Genomic DNA, 12,222 nt, shown 5'->3' on the forward strand with positions numbered 1-12,222 from the left:
GGCAGGCGGACTCTCAACCACTGTGCCACCAGGGAAGCCCCTGTAGTACATTGTTTTTCAGCTTTCCACATGGGTGGGTCTTATCTCTTCGATGCCACCCTAAGCACCTGGAGTGCAGGTGCGGGTGGGAATGCAGGTGTGGGGTAACACAGTGGGAAGACAGACCCAGGTGGGAATTGAGCCCCGGTGCTCATGGATGAAGCAGGGCACTTTCCCTCTCAGCCTCGGTTTCCTTATCTGTGAGAGTGGATAATACTCACCTAATGAGATTGTTCTGAGCAGTCAACTAGACAGCGTGAAGTGCAGCAGATGGCGTGGGTTGGCGCTCACTAAACATCAGATCCCTCCCAGCGTACCAGGCTGTCAGCAAGCATCTGATTCTTGAATGTTCCCATCCCAAACCGTGTCCTCCTACCTGCATCTACTCGCATATCCTCTGCCTCCCTTCCTGTCACAGTGGATGCTCCGATCTAAGTCCACACTCTTCCCTGTGTCCTAGTCCTGGCCCTTCTCAACTTCACAAAGACTCCCTGTCGGGTCACTCTCCTCACCGGGTCATTATGCTGTACTGTCACTCTAGCTAAAGCAAAAGACGAGACAGAACAACAAATCAAAACGGTTCCTTGATCCCACACCCTCTCCAGTGGCCACTCGTTTCTCTGCTCCCTTTACAGTAAAAGGTCTCTGAAAGGATCAGCATGCTCCCCGTTTCCACTTCCCCTGCCCTTCCCCCTGAGCCCACTCCAGGCCCGGTCCCATCCCCATCACCCCGTGGGAGCTGCTTGTCTCCTGCGACCGCCACGTTGCCGAGTCCAGTGTGCTCTTCTTCTCAGGCTTCATTTTACCAGCCTCTCAGAAGCATCTGAGACTTTGACCCTCTGCCCAGGCTTCCCAGGCCCTACCCTCTCCTGACTTCTCTCCAGTCTGGCCCCTCCTCGGTCTCCTTGCTCAGGCCTCCCTTGCCTCTAAGCATAGAAGCCTCAGCGCTGTCCTTGGACCACTTCTCACCTCTAACTGTACTCACTCAGGTAATCTCATCCCCACACACGGCTTTAAATGCCACCTAAAAGATGCCCCAATTTATACCTCAAACCCAGAGCTCTCCCTAGAATTCCAGACTTGCATGTCCACTGCCTACTCCCCAGCTTGGATGTGTCACAGACCTCAAATCTGAACTCTTAATTCCCTGCCCCACCCTCCCCTTCCCGCAATCTTTCCCATCTTAGTAATGGGAACTCTGTTCTTCCAGTTGCTCAAGCCAAAACCTTTGGAGTTATCCTTGGCTCCTCTCTCTCTTAAACCCCACAGCCAACTGATCAGCAAGTCCTGTCAGTTAGTTCCCCTTCAAAATACAGAAAGAAAAGAAGCTGGCCGCTTCTTACCACCTCCATCTCCCACGCGGGGCTAAATCACCATCACCTCTCACGAGGCCAACTCCAGCAGCCTCCTGAGTGGTTTCACTGCCTCTTCTTCCCCCAAACCCACAGTCTGTTTTCTACCAACAGCCAGAGTAATGCTTTCAAGACGTAAGATTGATTGTCATTTATTGGCTTAAGACCCACCCCACCAGTGTCTTCCTCTCTCACTCAGGATAAAATCCAGGTTCCTCGTCCCGGTCCACAAGGCCCTGTGGGACCAACCTGCTACCTCTCTGGCCTCATTTGCCCCCCCCACTTCCTCGCTCCCTCTGCCCAGTCCCTGGCCTCCGTGCTGCCCCTGGACCAGTCTGGAAACACGCCTGCCTTGGGGAGGGTGTGCTTGTTGTCTCTTCGGCCTGCCCGATGCCACCCTGTTGGAGAGCCTCCCCCGACCAACCTCTTCAGCACCCTTGGCATTCTCTGACCTCTCACCCTAATTCTGCCCAGCACTGACCACCGCCTGACATCATATTTACGTGTGTGTTGTTGTCCATCTCCTCACCACTAACAGCCCAGAGGAGCTCTAGAGCCCAGCACACAGCAGGTGCTCAGCAGCCGGGCAGGGGCCACGGCGGAGACGGGAAGAGCCCAGTGCACACGGCCCCAGTCTCTGCGCCACCACATACCTGCTGCTGGCGCTTCTGGGCAACTTTGGACAACCGTCTAGGCTTCAGTTTCCCTCTCTGTAAAACCTACCATGAAGGACTTTTAGGAAATTTAGGGATAATACATTTAAAGTACTTGAGGCATGGTCAGTACTCAGTAAAATGGGGACTAAAAAGGCCACTTGATTGCCCTCTAGGCCTGTTCCCAAGGAGTTAATAGTTCTGTCTCTGCCTGCCCCAGGATGGAGGGCTGATGCATCAGATGAAGTAACACCATTAAAAGGAGTACTGATTCCGTTCTCCACGTCGTATGTCCCAGGGTGCCCTAAGCGCTGTTTCTGAATACGGCCAGTTCTCCTCCATCCCCAGGACCTTCCAGTTCCCTAACAAAGCTCCTCAGATGATGGCCATCTTTGAGCAGGTCCTGCAGGTTGAAACGCTCCCCCAACCCTGCTTTGGATCCAGGTGGCCCCCATGTGGGAAAGTACAGGTGCTTGCTGGGTATGTGTATGTCTGTCTGGACCTTATGAGTCATGGGCCCCATGGATCCTGCTCTGACAAAGAACCCATTTTTGTGAGGTGGGCAGCCCTGGGCAGGCTAGGTGGTGGCTCCAGTGGGGTTTTCCTGGCTGGTAAGGGAAGGTGGCTAGAATAGTGTGCGCCACCAGGGGGCGCCAGAGGTTGCTCAGCGCTTGTGAAGACTGACTGTTGGTTTTTTTTTTTTAAGGTGTCTCTCTTTCCTTCCTCTCAGGTCTAGGGTTAGGCAGTGGAAGAGGCACACGCACCTTGCAGGAAAGCATGGTGCTAGTTCTCTCCTACCTATCAACCTTCTGGGTGCTGCCCGTCCAAGCAGGGCCACATTACGAGACTGGAGGTCAGGCTCCCAGGCTCAGAGTTCTTTATTGATAAGCACTAGTGAACCCCTCGCCCCGTAAGCTCAGCCAGTTCTGCCCTCAGATTCCCAGCCTGAGGTGTGGAGTACATCTTTGCCTCTTCGGTCTTCTGCCTTCTGCCGGAGTCTGGTTCTTCCCAAAGCTGTGCCTAATTTGCCACATCATCCCAAGGACCACAGTGTTCAGGTCAGGCACGTGGCAGCTTCAGAAGGGTCATGGCCAGGTCCTCGTCCTCAGAAACCACTCTCCACGTAGGAGGTGCTTGGCTTCGGCTGTGTCGGATCTCAGAGGGGGCACTGGGAGCCTGCTGGTCGGACCTCCACATTCAGCCTCTTCCCTTCACTGTGAACCTCTTTCCTGCCAAATGTTCTCCACAGCAGAGCTGAGCCGAGGGGCAGCAACTGGTTCTAGCTTGTGTCTGGAGGTCCTCAAGTAGTGGGCGGGAGGTCTAAGGTGGTGCTTCAGAGGGGGTAGAGATGCCAGAGGCTGTGCGAGGGGGTGTGGGATGGAGGGAAAAACCCGCATCAGTTAAGTCTCTTGATCGGCTCTCACCAGCCCCAGCTCTTGGCCACGGCCTCTGGTCCTTGGCCAACCTCTCAGTATTAAATAGTCCCTTGGGCCCTAGTGTACGCTTCCTTCACCATTAGCTCAGAGATAAGTATTAAGGCAAGCTTCTGCCTCCTGAGCGCAGCACCTTGTAGAACCTTCTTGCCTGCTCAGCGAGGACCCCCCAAGGCTGCACCTATTTCTTCCTCCGGTCAGGACGGCCCCCATCCAGGGCCAGGCGGTGCCTGGAGAAGTCCCTGGCTCCCCTGAGAGCCCCCCACCGGCCTCTGACCTGCACTGGAAGCGCGGATCACCGGGGTGGGTCTGCAGCACCTGCCACACTTCTTGGGGAGGCTCTAAGCCCATCTGCTCTGCGCGATGCCAGCGTTGCAGCCGTGTGATCCCTGCGGGGGTGGAAAGAAGACAGTGGGGCCTCGTGGGGGGCAGGGAAGCGTCCAGGCTAGAGAGTGTGGGTGGAGGGGTGTGTCAGGACCTCCACACCCCTGGTTTCCAGACACAGTGCTGAGAGGGTCAGGCAGGGGCTGGGGCTGCTTGGGTGCCGAGTGGGTGGCAGGACTGGCTCCGGGATGTGCTCTCGGGGCCTGAGGGGGCTCTCACCTGTGCAGGGCCCATACTGCCAGGCCAGGTCAAACTGCCTCAGCAGCTCCATCTCCGCTTCATCCACGCTCAGGGGCTGGGGCTCTTCCCCTGCAATGACATGCTGCTCCTCAGGCCTGCCCAAGCCTGTGCCCTGCCGGGCTGGTCCCCTGCCCCTTGCCTCACAGCTGACCCACTGTTCCCCAGCCCTCACCGCCCCTTTGCCTCTGCTGTCCACTGCCAGGTCTGGTGTAGGAAGCAGAGGACATACTTCACTTCCCCTTCCATTGCCCACGTTCTCTCGTGTCCCTCACATCCACTCCTCCCGCCCTCCCACACCTCAGAGACCTAGCTCTGGTGCCAGCTCCCCCTTGCTGTGCCCAGCGGAGCCCTCCCTCCTCTTCACTACAGGGTAGGAGTCAGTGATGAGCCGTTTCCGGCCCATGGCGGCCACCCAGGCAGGCGGAGAAGGAGGCGACTGCCGGGAAGGAGAGACAGGCCAGCGGGCACGAGAGAGACAGCTGCAGAGAGAGAGAGAGTGAGAGAGGGCTGGGGCCAGAGAGCAAGCCTGGGGCCAGCGATGGGCAGACGGATGACCCAGACAAACAGAAAGGAAGTCCGAGGGTTCCAAGGAATGACGCCTCTCCCCCACCCCCACAGGCATGCAAACAGCAAAGACCTAAGCCAATGGGAGGCCGCCTCTGTGGGGCAGGGCTTATCCCCAGCCAATGACAGGTGGTGCAGGCAGAGGGGGCGGGGCATCTGATGCAGCTGCGTTCTGGGGGAGAAGGGGTGAGGCTGGGGTGGGGGACCTGTCATGATATCGCCAGACTGCACCACCTCCTCCTGCCCCCCCCCCCACTGGTCTACAGCGGGTCTCTGGGGACTTGCAGAGTGTTATCCTCAGCCTCTCACTTCCCGTTTTCCCTTCCTAGGCAAATGTTCTTTTCAGCCTCACTAATCCCCGTGGCCGGTGTGTAACTCCCCAGAGCCCAGCCGGAGACTTCCAGTCCCGCCCCTTGGCCCACCGAGTGTTGTGTGGGCAGGTCTGGAGGTCCGGAGAGAGTTTGGGCTCATCCCGACCCCTTCCCGGCTCCCACGGCACCCCCACCGGCCCTAGGAGACCTCCCCGGAGAAGCCCATGGGTTCTGAAAGCTACGCCCAGAGACACTGCCCACTCTAAGTCCAGACGAGTGCTCGCCTCCTCGGCTCTCCTGGGGTCCTACAGCCTGCCCCCACCCGTCCTCTAGTCAGGAAGATTCCACACCGCGCAGGAGGCCAGAGTGCGTTTGGATCCCCAGTCCTTCGTCAGTAAAATCCACCCCAATGTGAGAGTATGAGCAGAAAATACCAACAGTAAACCTGACACATATATGGCACGCACAGCCGAGTACTGTGCAAAGCACTTTCCCACATACTCACTCTACTGAGATAGACAGAAATGGTTCTTGAAAGTAGGAAGTACTGGGGACATCCCTGGCAGTCCAGTGGTTAGGACTCGGAGCTTCCACTGAAGGGGGCGAGGGTTTGATCCCTGGTTCCGGGAATTAAGATCCCGCAAGCCATGCGGTACAAGATAAAATGAGGAAGTAGGAAGTACTGATAGTCACAGGCAATGGTGGGGCCCCAGAAAACCATTGTCCCTCCGTGCTCCCCAGGAGCTCACAGGCTAAAGGGCAAGCACACGGACACACACATTGTCAGTGCCAGGATAAAATTCCTAACAAACAGGAAAAGGGGGAAGAGAGGGTCACAGTGGGTTGGACCTTGAGGCTGGCTTAGCACTGGAAGACCTCCTGGAAGAGGTGGGCTGCTGTAAACAGCGTCTCTCAATTCTCCACCCATGACCTTTGTCCCTTGGGCTCCTGTCATCGCTGACTCACCCCTATACCCGCCTCCTCCTCACCAGCTTCCCGGCGGCAGGCGAAAGCCCTGGCCATCGGGAGTCTGGGAATCAGTGTGAGGCCCAGCCCAGCCCCATCGCCCTCCAGAGATCCCATCCAGTTCTTCCTTCCCGGGGTGCAAGGGCCTGCTCAGAGGCTTCTGCCTTCCCCCTGTCACTCTGCCTTAGGAGGATTGTGGGCACATGGGAGGAGAAGGCTCTGGAGAGTAGACCACCAAAGAGGAGGAGCTGGAACGAGCCGGCCATGTCTTCAGGGGCCTCCTCCCGCCTGGCTCTCCCCATCCCTTCCTGAAGGAGGGCAGAGTGGAGGAGGGAGAGCTCATGGGTGCACTGCACGGGGCTGGAGGGCCCTTCCCTGCTTTACTGTTTGGGCTGGGCCTGGTCTAATCCCCCTTCTGCCTCCTGGACTATGTGGGGCCCACACTGAGGCAGACAGGGGCCCTGCTGCCTTGGGGAGGGAAGCAGGGAGGCCCTCTCCACCAGGCCTGGGAAGGGCTTCCGTGTGGGGTCCAGTCGGGCACAGAGCGCTCCAGGGAGGGATGGTGCCCAGGCTCTGTGGGACTGACCACCCCTCCTCAGAGGGCGTGTCTGGAGGTGTGTAGCACCCACCTCCTGCGCCCACAAAGCCCTGAGGGAGTAGGGAGCCATGGGTGGGGCAGACCCCTCCTCATTCCTGGTCCCTCCCACCTCTGAAAGCTGATAGCCGTGGGGCCCTGCCACCGCCCAGGGAGCGTGAAATGGGGTATGCTGCTGGACGGCCACAGCGGCTCCCACTGCCGCCTGAGCTAGTCCCTCTCCTCTCTGGCACCCTGGCTTGCTCTCTGGGCACTGTCTGGGCCATCCCTGCCAGCTGCCCACAGCCCTGCCTGGCCCAGGCCCCGCTAGCCTCTCCCACTCAGCCTGGAAGATGTGTCCCTTGGCCTTCAGCTTGTCCCAGTCCAGGTCATCTGCTCAAGTGCAGGCACCCTAGGACTGGCTTTCCGGCCTGGAGTTGAGGGAACTCCCCACAGGCAGCGTTGCCCCCCTCACCTAGTTGGGCAGCAGTGGGATCAAGCCCCAAGGCTCGAAGGAGTAGGCACCCAGGGGTTTGGGGGCCATCGCTGTCCAGTTGGTATCCTTCCCCGACGAGGCATCTGAAGTCCTAAGTTGTGCTGGCACAACGAGGCCAGACCTTGGCCTGCCCACCCTCAGGTCTTTTCCCTCTTTACTCCCCCAACCCTGTCTGCCACTTTTAACCTTCCTTCCTGGAACCCCTATCCCTATTCAGGCAATCTCCTGGCCTATCCCCAAAACTGCTGTCCTGGGTCCTGTCACACACAGTTCAGGCTTCAGGCTGGAAGCCCAGGCCAGAGGTCTGACCTGGGGGTTAAGTTCTCTTTCTTTCAGGAAATTTTCCGAGACCCAGGCGTAGGTTCCTTGTCAGCCCCGATCCCCAGAGGCTGGCGATGAGACTGGCAGGAGTGACCTTTGCACCTTGGCCTGGGAACACTCAAGGCCCTTGCCTCACAGCCAAGGCCAGAGTCTTGGGGGAACGCAAGAGAAAAGGAGAGAAAAGAACTGGAACAGGATCCCAGCACCTTCTTTAGGGCTGAGGCCCACCACTGACTGCTCCAAGGGGAAGAGGGATTAGACCTGGCTTAGCTCAGACAATGTGGCAGGATGGGGGGGACTCAGCACTGCGCACGTGCCCTAAGAGTCCCTTCCCTTCCCCCAGTCACAATGGGGCCTGTGGGGAGAGCCAGCTAGAGCTAGGAAGGTGGGGGCAGGTGGAGGGAGGGAATCAGCTGCCTGGGGCCCAGCGGGGTGCGGGGCGTAGCCCGCTCTCCTTCCCTCTCCCTGCATCCCCCTTCCTCAGGCCCTCAGGCCCTGCCACCCACCCTGAGCTGGAGATTCTGGGCGCCAGACTCCCACCCTTGGCCCCGTTCTCCACCCTGTGGGGCAAATTCTTTCAGGCAGCTCCTCCTGGTCCCTCCTGACCCTCCCAGACACCCTCCTTCCTCCTGCTCCAGGCTCTCTGGCCCCGTGGGCTTAAGGGGCAGAAGGCAAAAGTTCCCCTAGGTCTGGGTGTTTTGCTGCTGGACGTCTCTTCTGCTCTGTCCCAAACACCCCACCCAAACCTCCTCCCATCACCTCCCCTTTCACCTTGGCCTTCCTGGCTCTAGGGCAATCCTAGGGAGGTTTGAAAAGGGGCCCTTCCGGCCATTCCTCACCTTGGCCACCAGGTGTCAGACTTTGTCCAGCTGGGAGGAAGGTCCTACTTAAGTTTCCACCCCATCAGCCTAGCCTTGGCGATCAGGACAAACTGGAGGGGGGCCTAGAGCTGACCTCTGAACTAGGAAGGCTGAGGGATGCTGAAGCTTGGGGAAAGGGCCAGAGCTCTGGTTCTAAAGCTCACAGTTACTCCCTCAATGCCCCTACCCCCAGCCTACTGACAATGGCTTTGTCCACTGCTGGGAAATTGGGGAACCAGGCTGAGTCAGGGAGCTCAAGAATTGAAGGAACAAAGGCAGGGACAGTTGTGGCTCCAGAGAATAAGGGGGAGCTAAGGGGGAGCCACCCATCAGAGCGCTCAGCCAGGCCTGGATCACTAGCCCTTGCCCTGTAGGTTAAGGGGAACAAGGGCCACCCTTGGCCCTTCCCCACTTGGGATGGCTATGGCAAGTGGGGAATGTGTGTGTGTGTGTGTGTGTGTGTGTGTGTGTGTGTGTGTGTGTGTGTGTGTGTGTGTGTGTGTGGTGCGTGCTTCAATGAGTCTCCCCACATACCAAGGGGGACCTAAGTCCTGGATATGGGTCAGTCTTTGCAAAAGCAGGAAGCTGGCAAGGCATGACTACCCCCTTGCCGCCCCCCAGCAGAGCCTCTACTCTATCCACTCCCCCACCCCAGAAGTTGCCTCGCCCAAGTGACAGTTCTCCATCTTGTAGACATCCTCTCAAACACAGGTGTGTTCCCAGGCACCCAAGATGAGGATGAGATTTCTCCTCCACAGCATGCTATCTGGAGGTGACAGGGAGGAGGGCCTTCTCTCCTTCTCTCCCACTCTCCCTAACCTTCCTGGGAGCAGAAGGCGTTCGTTCTAGAGATAATGCCCTTCCCCCTGTGACTCTGCAGGGCCCTAGGTGTCCCAGGTTCTTAAATTGACCTCTGTGTACGTGGGCGCCTGACTATGAGACCGTACTTGAGAGGTGGAACCTAAGATAACCAATGAAAACCCATCACCTCTCCTGAAGCAGCTGTGGATGGAGAACAAATGACAAACCCATTCACAGAAAACCTGATGAGCTGTCATGCATGCGGAGCTACCCGCCTGGTGGTCCACAGCACCCAAACCCAAAGGAAGGACTCACACCCCTGACCTCATCAGTAGGGAGCTGTGGGGGGAGAGTTCAAGAACTCAGACTCTGAAATGCCCTTTCTGGCCAGGCTCCCCTCTGCGTCCACCCCCTGCCCCCCACCCCTGCCACTGGTTCCCTCTACTCCCCACCCTGTAGGCATATGCAGCGCTGGGCTGGCAGCCACTCAGAGTGCAATCTCTAGCCCTCTAGAGTCTCTCGCCCTTTGATTCACTGCCATCCCTGCTTGCCTGTCCTCAGCCTTGGGCAATAGCCTCTCTTCACTCTGTCCCCACCTCTGGCTTGATAGGAAATGTCAGGGAATGTCACAGTCATGCCGATGAGTCCATGACAGAGATGTGTTTGCTGATATCACTGGTGCCACATGGCTACCCAGCAACCCTTTTGATTCTCTTCTGTTTGTCCCTGATTCCATTCCCCAAACCTCCCAATCCTTCTCCAGCCACCACCCCTCACACAGCAGCACCATGTTCTGATCTCTTCCATTTAAAAACAACAACAGGGGGCTTCCCTGGTGGCACAGTGGTTGAGAGTCCGTCTGCCGATGCGGGGGACACGGGTTCGTGCCCCGGTCTGGGAAGATCACACATGCCGTGGAGCGGCTGGGCCCGTGAGCCGTGGCCGCAGAGCCTGCGCGTCCGGAGCCTGTGCTCTGCAACGGGGGAGGCCGCAACAGTGAGAGGCCCGTGTACCACAAAAAAACAAATAAACAAACAAACAAAAATTTAAAAAAAATAACAGGGGACTTCCCTGGTGGCGCAGTGGTTAAGAATCCGCCTGCCAACGCGGGGGACACGGGTTCGAGCCCTGGTCTGGGAAGATTCCACATGCCGTGGAGCAACTAAGCCCATGCACCACAACTACTGAGCCCGCGTGCCACAACTGCTGAAGCCCGCATGCCTAGTGCCCATACTCCGCAACAAGAGAAGCCACCGCAATGAGAATCCCGTGCACTGCAACGAAGAATAGCCCCCGCTCGCTACAACTAGAGAAAGCCCGCGTGCAGCAACAAAGTCCCAACGCAGCCATAAATAAATAAATAAATTTATAAAAAACAGCAACAGCAAAACCCAACCAAACAAACAACCTTCCGTGATCCTGCTGCTCCCTCTAGATGTTGACTTTGCCACCAAACTCCGGAGGGAATAGATTTACCCTTCCGACTTTCTTCTCACCATCTCCATCTTTAATCTCACAATTCGGTGTCTCTCAACTGCTCTTGCCAAGGTGGCCTGTGACTCCCTGATTACCAGAGAGGTGGTAATCAGGGAGGAGACCCACCCCCACCCCCACCCATCTCCCCTCCGCTCTCCTGGGACATCTGACACTGCGGATCAGCTGCCTCCTTGAGACTCTCTTCTCTTGGCTTTTCACGCACTATTGTCTTGACACTCTTTAAATCTGTTTAAATCAAAGTATCGAGTACATTATCCTGTGCCCAGCATTGTGCTAAAATGCTGCAGGGATGCCCTCACGATGCTAGATGCTACCTGCTTAAAAGGGAGGCAGACACAACAGCCCTTGTCCTGCCCATCCTCCAAGAACGGCATCAGGTCCCATGCGGAAGCACTTACTGTGTCCTAGGCACTGGGAGTACAGCATGGACTTCAGACGCCACTTCCTGCCCTGTGGGGCCCACGGCCCAGCAGACCAGCAGGGCCCTCGCCTAACTGGATGCGATCACTCCCTCCTTCTTGACTTAAATAGTACTTTGCCTGCATCTTTCTGCACTTAATCAAATTCTGCTTTGGATTCTAGCATTTGGCAGGGGGTGAAGATGGGGGGATGGGGGGGCTGGTCCCTCTTCCCAGATTTTGTTCAACACACTAATTGAACACCTTCTTTGGACTTGAGCTTGAGCCTGAGCTGGGTGCTGGACAGAGAGAAGGGGAAGACTCAGAATCTGCCCCCAGGAAGCTCACAGTACGTAGCGTGGGACGTACCTTCCTTCTCCCTGTATCCCATTTAGCCCCTTGCTAGGTGCCTCACAGCACAGCCTCTGGATGGAGACAGCCCAGAGGCCCTCTCCTTTCTATCTAGTTAGGCTGGTGGTGGGGCCTGCAGCTGCCCCTGGCCACACCTGGGCAGCCATCTCTGCCAGAAGAGCCTGGACTCCTCTGGGTGGATGTGTTCCCCCCAACTTGGGTCAGGTGACTCAGGGACTTTCGGCAGAGCCTGGCTCACCCTGCCCACAAGCAGGTCCTGTCGCTCCTGCACCTACACTCCCAGCTCCCCCTCTTCTGGTGGCTCTGCACTTGTCACTATCTCCCAGTGCACATCATGTGAGCGTGCTTTTGTTTCTTATCGGCTCAGGTAAGCTCGCTCTCTTCCCAGAGAGATTGCAGGCTCTGTAAGGGCAGGAGCCAAGTCAAGCCTTGGACTTCTTTAGGCTCTCCAACACCAGTTAGCATGGTGATGGGCAGGTAATTAGGTCTTTAAAATATTTGTCAACTGATTGACATCACCATCGTTTGTTGCTTCCTTTGCTTAGGGCACTGTCTCCAGGAGGCCCTGGTAAAGTATCCCCGTATTACCTGGGAGCAGTTAGCCCATCGATCTACCCAGTGGCTCTTCACTAGAGCGTCCCGACACGCCAGACATCAGTCATCTGTGATTACTGACCGCCGCTGCCTCAGCCAAGCATCTTCCGTTCGTTGTTTCTCTTTTCCTTTCCAACGTTCTTATAAAGGTATTGATTATTCCCATTTTACAGATGGGGAAACTGGAGAATAGAGAGCTTTAAATCATTTGTTCAAGGTCACTCAGCTGGTAGGTTACGGACCTGGGATTTGATCTCAGGTCATCCCTCAAACAGCATCTGTCCCGTTTGCTCGCGGTCCAATATGAGTTTCTCTCTCTCCCCCTAATCGGCTGTTTTATGTTGGAGAGAAAAGTGTAGAGTCACAG

At 57.0% G+C, this 12,222-nt stretch overlaps 1 protein-coding gene and 1 long non-coding RNA gene across 2 annotated transcripts in view; one reads left to right on the plus strand and one right to left on the minus strand.

Moving 5' to 3' along the window:
- LOC132430339 (uncharacterized) overlaps positions 1 to 12,222 on the plus strand; it is a 42,008-nt gene that overhangs the window by 24,119 nt on the left and 5,667 nt on the right. Inside the window, exon 3 of the long non-coding RNA XR_011246580.1 lies at positions 11,807 to 12,004. This is a non-coding gene — a long non-coding RNA (uncharacterized lncRNA). The remainder of the gene's footprint in view (positions 1 to 11,806; positions 12,005 to 12,222) is intronic.
- POLD4 (DNA polymerase delta 4, accessory subunit) lies at positions 2,904 to 4,694 on the minus strand. The gene is made up of 4 exons (XM_060017539.1): positions 4,408 to 4,694; positions 4,081 to 4,170; positions 3,755 to 3,866; positions 2,904 to 3,402 (listed from the first exon to the last, which is right to left on the minus strand). The coding sequence occupies exons 1-4, from the start codon at positions 4,502 to 4,504 to the stop codon at positions 3,378 to 3,380; spliced, it is 324 nt and encodes a 107-aa protein (XP_059873522.1). The 5' UTR covers positions 4,505 to 4,694; the 3' UTR covers positions 2,904 to 3,377.

The sequence above is a fragment of the Delphinus delphis genome, chromosome 8, assembly GCF_949987515.2.
Source record: "Delphinus delphis chromosome 8, mDelDel1.2, whole genome shotgun sequence".
Taxonomy (NCBI): Eukaryota; Metazoa; Chordata; class Mammalia; order Artiodactyla; family Delphinidae; genus Delphinus; species Delphinus delphis.

Excerpts from the sequence above, each read along its gene's own strand:
- POLD4 (XM_060017539.1), bottom strand. The coding sequence starts at position 4,504 with ATGGGCCGGAAACGGCTCATCACTGACTCCTACCCTGTAGTGAAGAGG. Across the intron at positions 4,171-4,407 it reads GGAGCTGGCACCAGAGCTAG|GGGAAGAGCCCCAGCCCCTG; the intron begins GTCTCTGAGGTG and ends ATGTCATTGCAG. Across the intron at positions 3,403-3,754 it reads GATCCGCGCTTCCAGTGCAG|CCTCTGGCATCTCTACCCCC; the intron begins GTCAGAGGCCGG and ends CCCCTCGCACAG.